The following is a 21,918-nucleotide window of genomic DNA, read 5'->3' as shown; positions in this document are numbered from 1 at the left end:
GCCTCCTGGCAATAATTAAAGACAGAAGCACCATACAATCCAATAATTCCACTACTTGGTATTTACCCAAAGAAAATGAAAACACTAATTTGAAAAGATATGTGAACCCCTATGTTTATTGCAACTTTATTTACAATAGCCAAGATACCTGGAAGCAACCCAAGTATCCCTTGATACATGAATAAGGAAGATGTGGTATATACATACAATGGAATGTTACTTAGCCATGAAAAAAAATGAGATCCTGCCATTTAAAGCAGTAGTGACAGACCTAGAGGGTATTATGCTAACTGAAATAAGTCAAAGACAAATACCATATGATTTTACTTATATGTGGAATCTAAAAAATAAAACAAATGAACAAAGCCGAAACAGACCCATAAATACAGAGAACTAGTGGTTGTCATAGGTGAAGCATGTGGGGGATGGGCAAAATGGGTGAAGGAAAGAGGGGTGTACGGGTTTCTATTTATGGCATGAATAAGTCAGAGATGAAAGGCACTGCATAGGGAATATAAAGCCCGGTACTACAACAGCATTGTATAAGGACAGTTAGTAGGTACACTTGTGGTGAGCACAGAATAGGCAATCACCATGTTGTATACCTGAAACTAATTTAACATTGTGTGTGAACTATACTTCAATTAAAAAAAGAGATTTTAAAACAGTAGAAGTGCCAATGTGAGTTTATTATTTAAAGCTATGGAAAAAAAAAAAAAGCTATGGAAGTAATCACTGAAAGAAATAATTAAAGGAGTTTTAAAAAGTTGCCTCTGGGAATGGGAAATGAAAAATGGGTGTATAATGCCACAAGGAATTGCTATTTTTGGTAATAAAACTAAAAAGGAAGGAAGTGGAGGAGAAATAACATGTATTTATACCAGTTATGAAAACTAAGCTCACCTGGAGAAACTGTGTGAATTCTGTGTAGTTAAGATGCTTCTTCCGATTATGCCCAAAATGCAGTCGGATAAATTCACAGTCCCAGTTAAAAGGGATATGATGATGAATAATAGTTTGTCCAAATATTTCTTTGACATTTTCTTAAAAGGGAAAACAAAAATAAATAAATTATATCTGGAGTAAGTAGTTCAGTCCACTGCAATGTTCCTACAGAAAGAAATTAAGAGAAATTTCAAGTCAATATTATCTGCTTCTATTAAGATTAGCTGCAAAATCTTTTGTGCCCAGAAACCCATGCACAGGAACACAATTGATACAAAATATAATTTTACACTTAAGATTGTGTACCATTACATATAAGGCCATGAGATTCTTAATTTCTCCTGATTTTATTTTAATTAGGAAGTGATTTATATCTTGCACTACAAATGGCTGCTACTTTGCATTCCAGTAAAAAATCAATAGTGTTTTCCCGATTCCTCAAGGAGTCGAATTAAGCCCTTTATCAGAAGCATGAATACCTAAATTATAGTATAATGCAATATTTGTCATACTAAGTATGGTTTGATTGAGGCTTGATTATTACATTCACACTAGCCTGAATGTCTATTGAAGATAGGTATAAGAAATACTACCAAAAGCATATCATTAGCTCAGCAGCAAGCACCTTATTAAAAGCTTCTGATATTGTCAAAAATATGGTCTTGACACAAAGCTTCAAAATCCCCATAAAAAGCATGATTATTAGTCCCAGCTATTAAAAATATTTTAAGATAAGTGAAATTAGTGATTCACGTTTAAATAAAGAAGGACTAAACACAGTACACTAACTTTTAGATAGGAACCAGTCAAGCTGTGTAACATACAACCAAAACCCTCTGACAGCTTGTCTTCATGCACTAACAACGTCAGTCACTTTCTTACACAGTTCTACACTTAGAATAAAAGTCAATTCACGAATGACTGGTACTTTAACAAGCATAGACTGGATAGCCTAATTTAGAAGCTCATGCCAAAAAAAAAAAAAAAAAGAAAGGAAAGGAAAAAAGAATCATTAGCAAAGTTAAGAAAGCAGGAAGCCTGTTTTACTGATGTCTTAAGAACAAAAATTATTTTCAAGTTTATGCCAATTGTATTAGTGGAAGTGTTTTACCATCCATAGCTATCAATTTTACTAATTAGTAGAAGTTTAATGTTTTATAATCTCCAACTATGCTCTTTTCTCTAATTTCTGCAAATTCTTTGAATAAGATACCAATCTCACATTGTAAATGATTTAATGGATTCCCTTTAGTTTTATATACCTTTTTTTCTTGATAAAAGCATTGCTATTGGGAGAATAAGAAGGTGGAAGAATCCAGAACTGGAAATCCTACCAGTCTGGACTCAATGTAACAGCTCTGAATAGGTCACAGCTATCAGGAAGTTGGAAGAAGGCATTGGATGTCACTGGGGAGAAGGGATTCTCATCTTTCCTTTCAGATGGAATATAACATTTATTTCTTGCCTAATTAGCAACACTGTGTCAGAGTTTACAAACCATGTTAAATTATTTTCACCTTCCATAAACCCATATGAAATATATGGGTTTTTGTTTCTAAAAACAAAAAAAATTAACTCAGTAGCAATTCATGGGATCCTGGATTTTAATCAATACAAAAGTTCACCCTTAAACCTACATGGAATTTTAACAGTTGTAAAATATGCTAAAATTTGTAAGATAGTTAAAATAGTAAGGGTTACAAAAAGTATTTAGAGCTAAATATGGGAGATCAGTGAAGATTTTTTATGATCTTTAATTAACCAGCTGCTCTACTCCCAAATTAATCACATTGATTTCTTATATTTAAGGTCTGAGTGTTAAACTAAGGAAACATGAAAAAATTAATGGAAAGCAAAAAGAATAACTTAAGTTATGGATGCCTGGGTGGCTCAGTTGGTTGAGCGACTGCCTTCAGCTCATGTCATGATCCTAGAGTCCCAGGACTGAGTCCTGCATCTGGCTCCCTGCTCAGCAAGGACTCTTCTCCCTCTGAACCTCTTCCCACTCATGCTCTCTCTTTCATTCTCCCTCAAATGAATAAATAAAATATTTTTTAAAAGAGAATAAATTAATATATGTATATTTATTTTAAATATTAAGTGTATGAAAGGGAATAAGTTACTTTATGATAACCTTTATTTTAAAGGTCCCAAGTCCTAAAACTCAACTATAAGAGTTGATAAGAAATGCACATAATGCTAGAGAAGTTTTATATAATGGTGGAATAAAACTGGATTCCCTTTATATGATCAGAAAATATTAGAATATTAGTGTGAAACTAATCAAATACAATCAAAGATTCAAAAGCTTTCAAACTACAAAAATTTACTTAATTATGAAACTGTTTTCTACAATCACAAAATGGATACTTATGAACCAAAGTTACAATGTCTGACTTACACTCAAAAAAAGCTCCATAATAAAAACTTTAACTAAAGTCCTGTTTTGTAAACTTCCTAACAACCTCTAAATAAGCTATTGGAATATCTTTCAAACAATTAAAATGGTAGCTTAAAATACTCATAGTAATCTCCCCAAATATTGAAGTGTCCTTTTCCATGAGTACTTGTTTCAACATTTCCTACTTCTCACACTTTGTATGTGGTTTTATTATGACCACTAATATGTGCTGTATTTTATTAACCACCCCCTCCCGACACTTTTAATTATTTTAACTATGTCACAGGCTACAACTATAGTTACTAGGAATAACAAAATTTCCAACCTACTTTGGCACCTCTTGATGTGTCCCACTTCCCTTCTGTTATTATTTTGACTACCAGCTGCCTAAGGCTAATTCAGGAAGCTTACAAAAATAATTAGTACAACTATTGTTTTAAGGTCCAATTCATAATCACCACTTTACCAGGATACACTTACCCCCCCCCAAAAAAAAAAAAAAGTTATACAAAAGCTCCAGAATTGGAGAGTTTCTACTTGTGTGAGACAATAGCTCAAAGAGATGATGTTTTTATCTTACCCAATTTTATCAAGTTCTGTGTGACATGAAAGAGAACCCCAATAATCTCAAATATTCCCAGGGCAACTAACTGAAACTGCACAGAAAGTTTTCCCCCCAGAGAGAATCCCGTCTTTCCAGTGGCAAACAAGGGTCTTTGGCTCTAGGCAGCACTCCTTGGAGTGCTATTTCAGTGGCCATAGCTCCGGCCTGGATGATAGAGCTATGACAGTCACATCTTAGGCAGCAAGATCATGATCTAGTGTTTTATACTAGCCCGGTTTTGCTATGGGATATAGGAATCCATTCGTTTTCTGACATATAGAAAACAATAGACCACTTTTTCACTTCCTGCAGAGCATGGGCTTATGAAAGAGATGGTTTATAATTCCTCTGAAAATGGAATTGGGGCCAGACACAAAAGTCGCCTGTCATTATGTTCTCTTTGCTCAAAGGAAACGAGGGCAGGTAATGGTGACAACTGTGATTAAGTAAAAATGTTCACAGACGTATAACATTAGTCAGTTTAGCTGTATCAGTCACTTATGATGATAGGACTAGATGAAACACACATTGAAGCATATATATCATGTAAATATGTCTTAATAGAGGTTTTAATTTCCCCAGCAGCCCACACCATGTCTCCCCATCTCATCCACCCTCATCCCTCCCCTGGTCCTTATGGGGCTTCCTACTGGTCTTGTTCACCTTTCTGCAGTACAAAATTACCTCTGACCGGGGCTGGCACTCTTCTCCAAGACTGCCACCATGCCTGTTCCATGAATGAGCCTGGAAGGAGCTGCTGTACCAACGGTGTGGCCAGAGAACTCCTCCTGTAGGTATACAAGCCATCAGCCCTGTGACACAGCCCACCTACCATCAGCCCAACGACATCCTGATTCCAAGGATTCCAGCCCAGCAGGAGCCACTGCTTCCAACTTAATAGGCTCGGAGACCAAACATTTTTATTGTCAGGGGGGGAAAAAAGTCCTCAATAGCTGAGTTTCACCTGCACAGTTCTTAAAGTGAAGTCAGAGAGGCTTTTAGAAGGACTCCCAAAAAAACAATGAATTCCTTGTGTATAACTGAACAAAAACAATGGTGAGACTTGTGGAAGTAAAGAGTTTTTCAGTGAAGGAAAACTTGGGGAGAAAGAAGAGGAACAACTAAGAGACCAAAAAAGAAAACAAAGGAAAACAAACAACAACAACAAAAAGTTCAACAACAGGAACTTAGCAGAGAAAGTCCCAACCAATATAGCATATAGACTCAGTCCCACACTGCTAGGCTCTACTTCCAGGTAGGGCATTATTTTCCTAGGCGACTTCCTCTGCTTTTCCAAGCAAGAAATTATTTCTATTAACCCTTTACCTACCTCCAGAAGGGACTACCAGACAATCAGCCAGTAGAGTAGTCTTCCTGCCAAATACATGTGAAGGTCCATTTCTCAGGAAGGATAGTTTATGTTTAAAGAGCTTCTATTACTAAAGAAACTAGATGCTTCAAGAGTCTATCACCAAATGGCATATCCTTTTTTTTTTTTTTTTGTCTCTAATTCTAAGCTACTCTAGTAGCCTTGAGTATTAATATTACCATCTCTGCAGTATCTGAAAGAAATCTCAAAATTCTTCCTGATTTAATCTGAACATCCAAGTGCAGCTCTAATTCTTACCAGATTAAAGTAGGTATTTGTTACTATTAGATTTTCATATTACTCCAAGTCTACAGCTTTGTTTCCAGTGAGAGAAGGTACATCTTTCATATCTAGATTTCCACCTCCTGAACCTTTAGTAACAGCCGTGGTAATGCGTAAACCAAACCCAATCTGTTCTTCCCTTCATGGAAAAAGAGGCACAAATGGAACACATATTTATTTCTTGTATCTAATGACAACGAAACACAGTATAAAATCAAAAGTAATCCCTGCTTTTTGAGGGTTTTACAGTAGGGAGATGAAGGTAGGCCCTTGAAAAAAATTTACTTTGGAGAGTTCCCATTCCTAGGCAAGCTGTTTGGAACACAATGTTGGTGAGATTTCAGTAGAAAACTTAGACTCTATATCTTATATTCACTTATTAGTCAATAGGAGTTTGGGTTTCGTTTTTTTTAGAAGGATTACATCTTTGTTAAAGCAATAGGCTTTGATTTTTAAAATGTGGGACGAATGCATGACAGCTACTGACAACACAAGGTAGTATATACTGGTTATGTAGGTTACCTCACCCTAATGCTACCGAGCAGAATATCCAGTACGCTGGCGGCTGGCAGAGAGACCAAGGCAAGTTTGCAATGTGTCTAGCACTCACCAGGCATGCAGCAGACTCTACAAGGCTCATGACACCAGGCAGTAACAGATACACAAACCAGTAAGTAATCATCCACAGCATGCATTAGAAGCTTTATTGGAAGAACAAAGAGGAAACAACTAATGGTTGTATTCACTCTTTTAAAAACTCCAGAACCCTCTCCTGAGCTTGCCTATTCTGAAATGGATAACCAAAGTCTCAATATAAGTCCTCTCCCGCAAAGTAGAGGCATCTCTAAAACTTAAAAAAATAAAACAAAAATTTTCCAGCACTCAAAGTTAAAGGTTGTATTTATATAAATACTTCTAAAAAATGCACACAGTTTAAGTATCTAATCTGATGTGTATTAAAAAACGTATCTACAAAAACAAAAGCATAGATGAGAACAATATATACAAATACACAGATAACATCATCATAGTCCACAGGATATCAATGGCATAACAGTTTTCTCCACTCTATTACACCTGACATCCAATATTCTCTCCCACCTTTCTCTCCTGATGTGCCAAAGAGAAAATATAAACAAGTTCCAAACCAGAAAACATAAGGCCATTTAGTTGAAAAGAATTTAGAGTTATTATGGATCTAAAATTTCCTTTTACTTTAGCATTTATTTAAAAATAAGCATAATTCATTTTATTAAGTGGATACAAACATGAAAACTGACCTTTATCACAGATCCAAAATCCTATAAAAATAAACTCCAAGTTAATTATTTCCTTACGCTGAAATTCTGTCCTCTTGAAAACAGCCTGTAATGAGTAGGCCTTAGAAATCTTGTTAAATGGCATTTGTAACACTTTCAATGCTTTTCCTCCTAAGAATATAAAATTAAACTTTTTCTCCTTTATTATAATTTTTATTTAAGAAAATTTGTCTGAAATGGATCCTCAAAACTAGGGAGGCAAGGCAGGAAAGGAAAATGGTCAAAGTCTTAGGAAATATGTGAACATCAAGACAACCATCCAGCTGGCCAGGGACTCCAAGAACAATGTTGAAAGGACATTCAGCTGTGTATTATTCCTTAAGAATCTTCCTATCTCTAGATTATGAAGCAGAAGAATGAAAACAGAATTTTGGAGGATTTATATGTTCTTTAGTTCGTATCAGGTGTTATAACAATGGAAAGTGATTTGTTTGGCTTTTAATCTTAATTATATTTTCTTAAAATTCTAAGTCTTACATCATGGTCTGGGGGAAAACAAAAGATCTTTAAAATGCTAAAGTTGGGATCTAATAACTCCAAGCTTTCATTTGCATGAAAAAAATGTGTTCATAAACACATGTATTTGAAATCAACTATTTCATTAGTTGATTAATCTACTAATCAACACTAGCATGAGTCTCCATTGTTCTATTGGATGAAGTGACTTGAGCAACTTGTTTTTTAAAATAAAATTGGGAAAAGCAAATGGAGGATACACAAAGAACCAAGATACCAAGGTAGGAGGGACAAAAGAAACCACAATTTGGTTTTGGGAAATCTAATTCTTAAACAATGGACACAGGATAGAACCACCGGTATGCTGTCCCTAATGCAGATATTTGTATCAAAGTATTTCCCAAGAACTGCTGCACAACATTTGAAAGTGAGACATGTGAGAATGTGTGATACCTACTGAAAATAGAAAATGCAGCATTATTAGTGGTCCAAGGTTAATACTGAATGATGACATGATAAAGGTTTTATATTTCAAACTACAGAACCTAGGTACTTCTGGGGAAAGTCAGCCTTTAGGAAGAAGATTGGTCAGAGCTTGCACCAAAGCAGGAAGCATGCCAAGACAGATGCAAAAACCCAAGGAGTTCTGTCTGCACTGGTGTTTATTTGGGAAAATCTTCTTATACAAAAAATAACAGGGTCAATGGGCAAAAGGAAAGGTCAATGCCAAGCTAGAAAATGTGCCCACTAAAATCAAAGTAAAGGCACCACTGGTCCTTCTGAATACCTATACTTCCTCATCATTATTTCCATGGCAGTGATACTTCATCCTTTGAGTTTAACTGAAAGATGTTTTTTATATAACAAATACTGCAGTAAATAAATATTTAGCACTATAGTCAGGGAAATCCTGATTTTCAAGAGTTTTTCTACCACATATTGATGCCAATTCACACCATAAAAGGGCTAAAATTCAGCTTTACAAGGTGAAAAAGTTCTGGAAATCTGTTTCACAACAACATGAATATACTCAACACTACTGAATTGTATGCTGAAAAATGGTTACGATTTTATGTGTTTACTATAATAAAAAGTGTAAATGTAAAAAAAAAAAAAGGGAAGAGAGTTCAAGATCCTTGAAAACACTGCATTGCTTTCATTGAAAAGCCTGTTGTCAGAAAAATTTGCAGATACTTTAAACACAAACTAATTTCCACAAATAAGCATCTTTAAAAAACTAACACACGGCTACAGATAGAAATTCTAGTTTATATGCTTGTCAAACAATGACATTGTGCTAAATTATGTGTCTACCAAAGGATTTATATCAGTTTTACATTTAATATAGATTTCAATTTCAACGTACTAGGCTTGTTTCCTAAAATCAAAAATCTATTATGGGGGTTTAGAGAATGCTAACTGTTCTTAACTCCCTCCTTTGGTTCCATTCTTGTTGCTACAATGACAGAGCAGCAATTTTCCAGACTGCTATTGAAAAGCTCTGCACTCTCTACCCAAAAATTCCTTAAAGAATGACATGATTATTCCATGTTGTTCACAGTCTGTTTCATAAAGAATTTTGCCCAGACTAGCCCAGAACAAGAAAATTTTATACCACCTATTTTAGGAATGTTAAGTGTCAATGACTCAATGAGCAAAGGCATTCCTAGATTCCTTACTTTTTTGCAATAGTCTAAAGTTTTGACGGAAATACACCATTTTAATTTTATCTATGTAAATTCTTTCAGGAAATTAATACTTCACTTATTGACTAGCTCCTAAATAAGCAGCAATCTATTTGCAGTTACTAGATTTAGCATTTAAAGACTGGACCAGCCTTACTGACTTCACTTATCACTTAAAATCTTTTTTTTTCCTTACCAAATGTCACCTCTCCATTTCCACTCTTGTCAAACAATTGGAAAGCCACTATGAACATAGAATCTGGAGCACATAAAACAGATTCAAATGCCAAGAACTCTTGATAGGAGATCAACCTGGAATAATATATAAAATATTACTGGTTGGTAAAGAAAGGAAAATATCAGGCATTTAACCTGTCTTTACTATATGCTATAGGGGATAACCAAATAATTAAAAAAGGGAAGTTTCTCTTTACAGAGGTATTCCAGATAATAAAGAAAGAAGGAAGGAATGATAGAATTAGAATACTACCCTTTTGTGAATCCCTAATAAATGAATGGACCTGGGCAATAAGCAATCACTCCTAAAATCACAAAAAGAGAAAGAACTAGACCAAAAATAACTAAACCTGAAGCTAATAGTCTCTAGATCATAGAGTGATCTCTATGTGTTTAACCATGGTGTTTAACAGGACCATTTTAAGCTAGATAATTCTTTGTTGTGGGGGCCTCCTGGACAATGTATCATGTCTAGCAGCAACCCTGGCCTCTACCCACCAAACTGCAAATTGCCAACACCCAAGTTGAGACCCACTGCTTTCCATGTAATCAATTTACAGAAAATACAAAGGACAAAGGAACATGTTAAACATCACCACAGAAACACAATCAGCATAAGTGCAGACTAGAGGAAACTGTAGCATGAACATTCTGTACTTGCAAAAAAACAAAAACAAAAATTTCTAAAAAATTTTTGAAAGAAAATATGGAGGAGAACTTTGTTAAAGACCTAAAAGATACAGTAATTAGTTATAAGATACAGATCTTATTTGGATTCTGATTTAAATGAAGAAAAAGGTTTTAATTTATGAGAAAATTAGTAAATGATAATAATTATATAACAAATGCTTGGTGATATTAAGATAATTGATGTTAATGTTTTTGAGGTGGTTTGTTCTGCTTTTGTAATTTTTCTTATCTTTTTGAGACATACACAGATATTTACAAACAAAATATGTCATCTGGAATTACTCCAAAATAATCCACAGGATGAAAGAGTGGAAAGAGGCATAAATAATACTAATTTAATAATTATTTTAATAATTGCTAAAACTTGGTGATGAGGATATTGAATTCACTACACTAGTTTGTTTTTTATGTTTGAAATGTTGGTAATATATTTTTTAGGGGCACCAGGGTGGCTCAGTTAAGCATCCAACTCTTGGTCTCAGCTCACAGGTCTTGACCTCAGGGTGATGAATTCAAGTCCTGTGCTGGGCTACACGCTGGGCATGGAGCCTATGTAAAAAAATTTTTTTAAAGAAAATACATTTTTTAAAGGAAAATTCAAAACAAAAGGGAGGAAAACTAAAACATACTGAGTCCTAGAATACTCAGAGTTATGAAATTAGCCAGTGGCCAAAATTACACTAAAATTGTCTTCGATGATCTTTTTGGGGTGGGGGGGCATGAGTGGGAGTGGCCGGTGCACAGAGAGAGAATTTCAAGCAGGCTCCTCACACAGCACAGAGCCCAACCTGGGGATCACACTCACAACCCCAAGATCATGACCTGAGCTAAAATCAGGAGGCAGACACTTAACCAGCTGAGCTACCCAGGTGCCCCACCTTCAATGATCTTATCATAGAGCCAGTATATGCTACTGTAGAGTCATCTTTCACAGCAAGCTTGCTGCAAAGATTCCACACCCTGTTGCTGCTATTGGGAAGTGACTAGTATCCAAGTAAAATCATTATAAGAATCTGTTTTTAGTGCTCGCTTCAGCAGCACATATACTAAGAATCTGTTTTTATAAATATATAATACATACACTTATTTATTTACTTATTTATATTAGTAATGGTGCTGACTTTTATTCTCAAATGGCCTGGTTTGGGCAACACATTTACAGTCACACTATAGAAAGGAGCAGACCTAATCTTTAATGTCTCCTAGCCCCTCAGGATCTGATCTCTGCACACAGTCCCCTTGCTCTCTGCACTCCAGCCCACTCATTCTTTTTTTTTTTTTTTGGACAGAGAGAGACACAGCAAGAGAGGGAACAGAAGCAGTGGGAGGGGGAGAAGCAGGCTTGCCACCAAGTGGGGAGCCCGATGTGGTGCCTGATCCCCGGACCCCTGGATCATGACCTGAGCCTAAGACAGCCGCCTAACGACTGAGCCACCCGGGCGCCCCTAACACATTCATTTTTAATCCATGCTCCTTTCACTCAGGACCATCACTCAGCATTTCATTCTACTTGGAATTATTCCACCATCTCCAAACTTTCGTCCATTTAATTCGTACCCATCTTTACATAGCTCAGCTCAAGTATCGTTTCCTCAAGAGAACCGTCTCAGAGTTCCCAGATGACTTTACATACCCTTCACACCCCTAGAGCAACACACTGTACATTTTCAGAGCCCCTTGTAAAACTTTTATTGGAGTAATTACATAATTCATTGTTTAAAGTCTAATGCCCAGGATGCCTGGGTGGCTCAGTTGGTTGAGCGTCTGCCTTCAGCTCAGGTAATGATCCCAGGGTCCTGGAATCAAGTCCCACATTGGGCTCCTTGCTCAGCGGGAGCCTGCTTCTCCCACTGCCAGCTCTGCTGGCTGCTCCCCCTGCTTGTGCTGTCTTTCTCTCTCTCTGACAAACAAATAAATAGAATCATTAAGAAAACAAAATAAAATAAAAAAATAAAGTCTAATTTCCTACAAGAAGATAAGCTTGTCACAGAGCACAGTGTTGATTCAGGATAGGAACTTATAAATATTCTTGAATAAACTCAATTCAGAATACAAGACTTTTTAGAGAGCCATATTTCTCAACACAGTATTAGGAATGACTGACTACAATTTACATTTTACTTTATGGCCCCATTCATTAAAGACATATTTTACATTCAAAGTTTCATCTTCTATTAAATAAAATACTTTGAAATATGTTTAATTTACACAAGTTACATCATATCCAAAGCAATGGTGTATTCTATGCCTTTTCCCTTTATTGAGGAAAAGGCCTTGTGGTGGTATTGTTCAGGACATTAAAGGTGATGACCTCACTGCGCCCCTGATGAAGAATCTTTGGTGAAATTAGGAGCTTGAATGCTTAATGAATCCTGGGAAGAATAATAATCAAACTGTTTACAGGTCACGTGTCATAATACACTCTATGCTTTGGTGTACTAAAAACTATGATAAAACTCAAAAGTGTAGTTATCATTACAGAAATTCTAGAGCAATAAAAACAAATGAAGTTATAACATATCAAGTATCATCATTACACACCCTGATAAAGCAATGAGTGGTATGTGGCTTTAATAAGATTATATAACACAAATGAAATAATGATATAAAGGGGGAGTTAGAGAAGGCCCTTCATTTTCTACAGTATGTATTTCTGAAATGTTTGAAATTTTTATTATTTACCTTATTTCTTTTGATTATAAGAGTAATGTTAAGAAAAAAAAAGTAACTAGGCTGACAATGGATTAAAAAACAAATCCATCTTGGCTTTTCTGAAACAGCCTTAGGAATCTAAATCAAAAATACAATCACCCTGGGGCTCCTGGGTGGCTCAGTGAGTTAAAGCCTCTGCCTTTGGCTCAGGCCATGATCTCAGGGTCCGGGGATGGAGCCCTACATCAGGCTCCTTGCTCAGCGGGGAGCCTGCTTCCCTCTCTCTCTTTCTCTGCTTGCCTCTCTGCCTACTTGTGATCTCTCTCTGTCAAATAAATAAAAAACAATCTTTTAAAAAAAGATTTAAAAAAATACGATTACCCTGAAATACAGAATATGTAGCTTTCAAACACATTTTATACTCAATAGCACAACTTACTGTTTTTAGGAGAACAGTTAGAAGACTTTTTCCTTAACTAGCAAAGGTTATAAACAGTTGGCTGGCAGACAGAATTTGGACCACACATGTTTTCTTTGGCATGCAAAGTATAATTTTTTTAGTTACATTAGTTGCCAACATTAAGAAATCTTAAGTACTTCACACAAATATCCAGTTTTCTGGTTTCTCTTATTAAACTGCAAGCGTGGGCAACAGTTTTCTCTCCAAAGTAGCACAGCTCCCTGGAGCCAAAGCAGAAGCTGCCTCTTCACAAGACCAGGGCCCATTGGTTATCTAACTCCACCCCTCTGGACCCCCACATAGTTTTCCAACTAAGTAGACCTTTGTCTAAAATATAAAGTCTGCAGACTCTAAATATCTACATTTCTTAGGGTGCCTGGGTCAGGCTCAGTTGGTTAAGAAGATATTGGGGAGGACGCCTGGGTGGCTCAGTGGGTTAAGCCTCTGCCTTGGGCTCAGGTCACAATCCCAGGGTCCTGGGATCAAGCTCTACATCAGGCTCCTTGCTCAGCAGGGAGCCTGCTTCTCCCCTGCCTGCCATTCCCCATGCTTGTGCTTGCTCTCTGTCTCTCTCTCTCTCTCACTGACTCACTCGGTCAAATAAATAAATAATATCTTAAGGAAAAAAAAAGAGAAAAAGAAGGTATTAGGGGAATACATAACCAATCCTCAATACTCACAGGTACCTTTGTTACATGGAGCAATTTTTTTGAAGAAAGGTTAGTTAAGAAATACAAAAGCAGGGGCCCATGGGTGGCGCGGTCGGTTAAGCGTCTAACTCAGGTCCTGATCCAGGTAAGATTCAGCCACCACCTTCTGCACACTGCTTGAGCCGCTTCCCTCTCCCTCTGCCCTTCCCCACCACGCTTGTGCCTCTCTCTCTCAAATAAATAAATCTTAGAAACACAAAACCATCAGCAACTTAAAAATAAGTAACTTCGACTCTTAATCTCACAAAACAAACTGAGGGTTGCTGGGGGGAGAGGGTTTGGGAGAGGAGGGTGGGGTTATGGACATTGGGGAGGGTTTGTGCTTTGGTGAGTGCTATGAAGTGTGTAAACCTGCCGATTCACAGACATGTACCCCTGGGGATAAAAATATATTATATGTTTATTAAAAAATAAAAAAAGAGGGGCACCTGGGTGGCTCAGTGGGTTAAGCCACTACCTTAGGCTCGGGTCATGATCTCAGGGTCCTGGGATCGAGCCCCGCATCGGGCTCTCTGCTCAGCGGGGAGCCTGCTTTCCTCTCTCTCTGCCTGCCTCTCCATCTACTTGTGATTTCTCTGTGTCAAATAAATACATAAAATCTTAAAAAAAAAAATAAAAGAATGAAATCTTGCTATTTACAATGAAATGGATGGAGCTAGAGTATATAATACTAAGTGAAATACGTCAGAGAAAGACAAATACCATAAGATTTCACTCATGTGGAATTTAAGGAACAAGACAAATGGACAAGGGGAAAAAGAGAGGCAAACCAAGAAAGACATTCCAGACTGTTGGTTACCAGAGAGGAGGGCAGTTGGGGGATGGGTTAAATAGGTGATAAGGATTAAGGAGTGCGCTTATCAGTGATGACCTCTCAGAAATATATAGAATTGTTGAATCACTATATTGTACATCTGAAAGTAATATAATACTAAGTTCACTATACTGGCATTAAAATAATATACTTAATATACTTAATAAAAAATGTCATGGTGGTATTAAAAAAAAAGTCACTTCATATTATTCAGCCTTAAAAAGGAATGCAATTCTGATTCATATATGCTGTAAATGGGTGAATCTTGAAAACAAAAAACTAAGCAAAAGTAACCAAACACAAAAGGGCAAATATTACATTATTCAATTTTTATGAAATACCTAGCATAGTCAAACTCATTAAAAACAGAAAGTAGAATAGGGGTTACTAGGGCCTGGGTACTGTGACAAAACAGGGACTCACTGTTTAATAGGTATGGAGTTTCAGTATGAGAAGAGGAAAAAATTGGTGGTGATGGATGGTGGTGACGGTAGTAGAACAATATGAATGTACTTAATGCCACTGAACTGTACACTTAAAAATAGTTAAAATGTATTTCATTTTTTATTATCTATATATTATCTATGTTATTTTTACATTTAATTGTATATATTATATATTTTATTATATTTTATTTTAATTTATTATATTATATATATTATATATTTTGTTTTTATTATATATTTTATTTTACATATTTTATATACTTTTAATTATATATTTTAATTTTATTATATACATTTTGTTATTTTATTATATATTTTATGTCTATTATACATTTTATATTTTATATTTTATTATATTTTTATTTTATATCTATTTATTTTATTACATATTTTTATTTTGTTATGTATTTTTATTTTAGTATATACTTTATTATATGTATTTTATAATAATATTTTAATACAATACATTTTTTATTTTATTTTATTTATATTTTATTTTATTATATTTATTAATATAATAAAAAAGCCATCTGAAATTACCCAGGTTTATGTATTTATCAAAATTCTGCAAATGTATCTTTAAGTTTTATATTTGTCACTGTCTGTAAATTTTATATCTAAAGAAATCACTCAAATACTGAAATCCAGTTAATAATATGCATGCTGAAATATTTAAAGAATATCAATGTTTGTAATTTACTTTGGAATGTGTGAAAAAATAAGATGGATGGACAGAAAAATAGAGGGATATACGAAAAAGGAAGCATAGAAAAATGTTAATGGTAGAATATGTTTGGTATATAAGTGCACATTGTAAAATTCTTTCAACTTTCCTGAATATTTGAATTTTCAGTATAAAATACTGGGAAGAAGTAAGGGGTGCAGGGCATGGACCACTTTGTCTCTCTGATATGCCCCTTATCAATTTTTAGCCCATAGGCATTTTATACCACATCATAATGTAACAGTACTTTTCATAAAGCAAGAAATAGCCTATTTATCTGTGAACATGAAGCAAACATGTTCCAGAATAATTTTGAAGGCTCTACTCCCCATATCCTGCAATGAATTCCCTATTGTTAGAAGGTCTTAACCAAGACTTAAGCAGAGCAAATGCAAACCACAAGCCACTAACTGGGGTGAAGAAACCATTGCTTAGTTCATACTTTAATAAATGGTTTTAATAAATGGTTTGTTTTCTTTTAACGAGGATGAGGGGGCACCTTCAATTTTTACAATAACTACTGCTTGACTTTTTACAAAAAACATATATTCTTGTTATAACTCCAAAATAATGCATTTTATGAATTGGATGTTTTAAATTTTTTCTACAAAGTTCCTTTTAAATTTACCAAATGGAAACTAATCAAATTTTGTAATATTAATATGGTAATTCTACAATTTTTAGAACAACCAAGATTTCTCCATAAAAGATTTTTCTATATGCATGAAGAATACTTTTACTCTTGGAGCACCAGCTGGTACAGTCAGTAAAGCATCTAACTCTTCCTTTTGGCTTGGGTCATGATCTCAGGTGGTGATGTGGAGCCTTGCATCTGGCTCCGCACTCAGTGGGGAGTCTGCTTGGGTTTCTCTCTCCCTCTCCCTCTGCTCCTTATCGCCCCAATCTCCCGGCCACCCAGTGCTCTCTCCCTCTCTGTCTCTAAAATCAATCTTTTTTAAAAAATACATTCTTGGGTGCCTGGGTGGCTCAGTGAGTTAAGCTGCTGCCTTTGGCTCAAGTCATGATCTCAGGGTCCTGGGATCGAGTCCCGCATCGGGCTCTCTGCTCAGCAGGGAGTCTGCTTCCTCCTCTCTCTCGCTCTCTGCCTGCCTCTCTGCCTACTTGTGATCTCTCTCTGTCAAATAAATAAATAAAATCTTAAAAAAAATACATTCTTATATGTATGTAGAACATTAAAGGAAAACAGTTGTGAAAAACAGAGAGAAAATAATAGTTTTATACATTAGAGGAGAAGAAAACCTCCAGAAGAAATTCCGACTAGAGCTAAATATAGAAACTACAATTTCAGAAGTTAGTTTCAAACAAGCAACTGTCTAAACATTTAAGATCAGATCACACAATAATAGTTCCCAAAATCTGCATGTGATGCATGAAATCATTTTGCTTTTCATTATACAACCCCATCTTCAAAGTTTAAGCCACAATCTCACAAATACTTGGCTAATGGCCTTTACTTTTAGACAACCCATCATGCTATTTATACCACATAATGTTGCTTCTACATGGCTTTGCACAGCGAACTCTTATATCAAAACCACTACTGCTTATTTGACTATCTATTTGAGCAAAGGAAATGGGGAAGAGGAAAACAGGCAGTTTACATGCTAAGAAAACATGGCACAGGGGGTGGGGGAGCCCAGAGCACAAAAAGGTATGGTATTCACTGCTCTTAAACCTGCTTTTCCCACTTATTAACTAAATCACTTAGACCTGCCTATATTAGTTCTATTAATTGAGATTGGGTCTTGGGTAATTAGAAACAATGTTATGTGATGCTATTTCAAATTATCTGTACCTATAAGATTCTCATCGAACAACTACAATAGAGTTGCCTACATGGCACAGTCAATTAAGTGTCTGCCTTCGGCTCAGGTCATCATCCCTGAGTCCCAGGATTGAGCCCTGCATTGGGTTCCTTGCTCAGCAGGGAGTTTGCTTCTCTCTCTGTCCCTCATCCCACTCATATGCTCTCTCTCAAATAAATAAAATATTAAAAAAAAAAAAAAAAGTGGGGGAGCATGTGTGGTTCAGTCGGTTAAGCGTCTGCCTTCCATTCGGGTCATGATCCGGGGGTACAGGGATGGAGCCCTGCTTTGGGCTCCCTGCTCAGCGGGAAGCCTGCTTTTCCTCTCCTAGTCCCCCTCCTTGTGTTCCCTTTCTCACTGTGTCTCTTAATGTCAAATAAATAAATAAAATCTTTAAAAACAAATAAACAAAAAACCTACAATAAAACCAAGAAATATCTCCCAGGGCTATAAAAAAAGAAATACTGGTTGCATTACTCTATTCTTTCATTACTGCTCTGAGTAAAGGAGTGAGAAACAGAAAGTAGGGGGGGAATAAAGAACACTTAAAAAAAAAAAAAGATCGTAAGAAGGAAAATGGACTAAAAATTAAGAGAATTTTGTGTTATTGGGCAAATCAACCTACCTCTCTTGATCTCATTTTCCTTAAATGTTAAACGAGCAAGGGCTGACTACTTGGAATAAATTAAACAATATCAAAGCTTTTGATTCTCTTGAATTGCAAGTATTAAAGAAACATTAACCAGGATATCTAAACTTTTTTGAATTCATAGACACCCCCCTCCTGAAAACCTAGGGTTTCTCCCCAGAAAAATGAAGATATAAATTCACTCTTTTTGCATTATATTTCAGCAAGTTCAGGAACCCCTGAAGACAAGCCATGAATACAAGTTTAAGAATTGCTGTGTTTCAGGGTGTTGGTTGGCTCAGGTCATGATCTTAGTTAGGGCTGTGAGATCAAGCCCTGCCTAAGATTCTCTTTCTCCCTCTCCCTCTGTCCTACTCCCTCTCTTAAGGAAAAAAAAAAAAAAAAAAAAAAGAATTGCTGTGCTTCTAGAAAATTCCACCTTTCTCTGCTTTTAGAAATAATCTAATGTTTCATAAACTCATTTAATTTTTAGGATCTAACTCTTGGCATCAGATTTCCTACCCAATCCCAATTTGACTCACTCCAAAGAGAGGAAAACAGGAAAATTAAAAAGTTTCTAAAATCTGAAATAGGGGCACCTGGGTGGCTCAGTCACTAAGCATCTGCCTTTGGCTCAGGTCATGATCCCAGGGTCCAGGGATCAAGCTCCACATTGGGCTCCCTGCTCCTTGGGGAGCCTGCTTCTCCCTCTCCCACTCACCCTGCTTATGTTGCCTCTCTCGCTGTGTCTCTCTCTGTCAAATGAATAAATAAATTCTTTAAAAATAAATAAAATAAAATCTGAAATAAAAAATATTTACTGTTGAAGGGAAGGGGGGAAAAGGTTTACCTTTTACAAAGAGAAACAGGTTTGTTTTTAAGTGAACATTATCAACATTATTTGATACACTTCACTAGCCAAAACCCATCTTTGATCTACTCTGGCAGCTTAAACCCTTGGTTCCACTCAACTACATTAACGATGCAACTGAGTCTGGGAGAACCACATGAGGCATCAAAAAAAAATACACTTACTGAGATGGACCAGAGCAGATAGTCACAAACGAAGCATCTGGAAAGATACGGGTACTCTGAAAGCAGGTCTCAGGTCAAATTAATGACAATAAATACTCTCATAATTTCTTAAAAGATCTAAATGTATATGTTACCTTTAAAAATTTTGAAGACTGAATTCTGATTAAAAATACCTTTCATACATATTATTGCCTAATCACTACTGAGAAATCCAATGACTGAATACCCCATAGTAACTTACCAGCTAATTTGACGAATCTTTTCATCAAATTTCAACAAAATTTATTTATTTACTTATTTAAGTAATCTCTACGCCCAATGTGGGGCTTGAACTCATGACCCCAAAATCAAGACTCTCATGCTCTACTAACCGAGCCAGCCAGTTTGACTTTTTTAGAGGCAAGTCACAAAAAGTATGTAAGTTCCCCAATATCTACTATTGATAAATTATATAAAATCTTTATTTAAGCTAGAAAATACTCATAGCAGACCTAATGCACTATACCAGGTTCTGTAAGAAAACACAAATAAATACAATACTAATGCTGGACTCAACTCAGATACCAACATTTCTAGTTTAACAATTACAGTAGTTTCCTAAATGTATTTCACTGCATGTAAGTCTCGCCCTACTCCAACCTACCATTTTTCTAAAAATCTGATCATTTCTGTGGCAATAGAAATAACTTTTAACAACTCCTCATTAACTAGTTTTTCACACAACTACGTCTACAAGTAGGAGAAAGAACCTGGGCCTTTGAAGGCCTGAGGATGTAGCCTGGAACTCACAAAGCATGACAAAATTCTCTTTATAATTCATAAAAATAATCCATTTGCTCTGTAGTAGCATATTTGATTTTAATATAAAAATGGTGAGCTTTTCCCCCTGAGTAAACTGACACTGCAGTAAGATGCACCTTGCTATTTCTGTGTCTGCACAAACCCCTATACTGCCAGGCTAAAAATATTTCCAAGACTAAGTCACGTGCCTTCGGGACACAGTCAAAGCTTAGCACAGAAGGTCCCCAGTTCCACTCCAGCCACAACTCCAACAGCAGCAAAGCAACACCACAGCCAAGGTACACACAATACAACTTCCCCAATGTCACTCCCCAAAACACATACACACGCAGGCGCACACATGCACACTCTCCTTGATGTTTCACACCACTGCTGTTCCCTTTCCTAGAACTCTCCTCCCTACTTATCAGACCACTAGCAACTCCCCGTTCATCTTGCCAGATTTCACTCAAGTATCACCTCATCCATAATGCTGTCCTGATCACCCAAAACAGAGTTAACACTGCTTTCTTGGGTGTCCTTTGTAACTTTCATATACTTCTATTACAGCACCTCCTTCCCAAAGTATTATTTTCTTTGTTTATGTATCATCCTCTTTCTCACTAGGCCATGAGTTTCTTCTTAAGGCCAAGAACCCCGTTTTATTTATGCTCATATTACTAAGGTGCGACAGGGCCTGGCTAATGGTGTTTTCAATAAGTGGTTGTCAAATAAATGAGTAGACAGATGAATAAATACCACCCTCTAAATTCTTCCTTGATTTATTCTTCTTCGTAGCACTTGTAACCTAACATGCTCTAGTTTACTTTTAAATTTGTATTTACCTTTGCATTTATCAGTTTGCTCAGTGGTGTAAATCTAGGACTTAGAACATTGTCTAAAACATAGTAGATATTCAATATTTTTTGTATGAAAGAAAGAAATACACTTAGTTATCTGAAAACCATTCTGTTCAGATTCAATATAAAATACAGTTAAAAACACACACACACACACACGCACAAGAAAAAAATGCTAGTTATGCCAAATCCTTGATAATGGCAGCAAGTGACACTTTTTATAAACTTCTAAGAAAAAGATACGGTTTATAAATTCCAGATGGTCATAGGCAAACTTAGCGTTTACTATTTTTTAGTAAGATATTGCAGAACATTCATTTTCAAAAAATGTATAAAGGTTCTTACCCATCCTTGGTTTGATCAGCTACTCCTGCCAAGAGCTGCACAATCTTCGGATTGCTATTTGGATCATTATACAGTCCAAGATAACGCTGCACAAAGTCCTCTGGGGTCATGTAATGTTCTCCATCGACCTCAGTACTGGCATACTAAAAAATAAATAATGTATACTTAAAAATTAAAATTATTTAACATCACCTTGTAGCCAAAAAAAATATTCTGTGAAAAGGTAAATTAAAGGCCAGTATCAAAATCATAATAAAGATAACAAATGCAGGACTTTTTTCTGGATAGTGAAAAATACTCAGAGGCTGATTTAAGAGCATTAGCAAAGTACTGATACAGGCTATAACATGGGCAAACCTTGGAAACATTGTAAGTTATAGAAGCCAAACACAAAAGGCCACAGACTGTATGATCCCTTTTAAATGAAATGTCCACAGTAGGCAAATCCACAGTGACAGAAAGCAGAGGCATGGTTGCCAGGAACTGGAAGGAGGGAGAAATGAGAGTAACTGCTTAAACATATACGGGGTTTCTTTGGGGGGGGGGGGGGCAATGAAAATGTCCTGGAATTAGATGATGGCAAATGGCCACACAACACTGTAAATATACTAAACAATACTGCACTGCAAACTTTAAAATGGTTAAAATGG

At 36.0% G+C, this 21,918-nt stretch overlaps 1 protein-coding gene across 3 annotated transcripts in view; it reads right to left on the bottom strand.

Annotated features, from left to right (window-relative positions):
• The window catches only part of SLC25A12 (solute carrier family 25 member 12), a 204,407-nt gene that overhangs the window by 64,004 nt on the left and 118,485 nt on the right, over positions 1-21,918 (bottom strand). For 2 of the 3 annotated variants that reach the window (XM_082689158.1, XM_082689156.1), the window contains exons 3-5: positions 21,269-21,411; positions 9,258-9,373; positions 904-1,043 (exon numbers count right to left, since the gene is read on the bottom strand). In XM_082689158.1, the coding sequence (XP_082545284.1) occupies positions 904-1,043; positions 9,258-9,373; positions 21,269-21,411 (399 nt within the window). Of the gene's footprint in view, positions 1-903; positions 1,044-4,634; positions 4,739-9,257; positions 9,374-21,268; positions 21,412-21,918 lie in introns of all 3 variants that reach the window. The other variant, XM_082689157.1, reaches the window with a different exon arrangement.

The sequence above is a fragment of the Mustela nivalis genome (genome assembly GCF_964662115.1).
Source record: "Mustela nivalis genome assembly, chromosome: 11".
NCBI classification, from domain to species: Eukaryota; Metazoa; Chordata; class Mammalia; order Carnivora; family Mustelidae; genus Mustela; species Mustela nivalis.
This window is presented reverse-complemented; position numbering and strand designations above follow the sequence as displayed.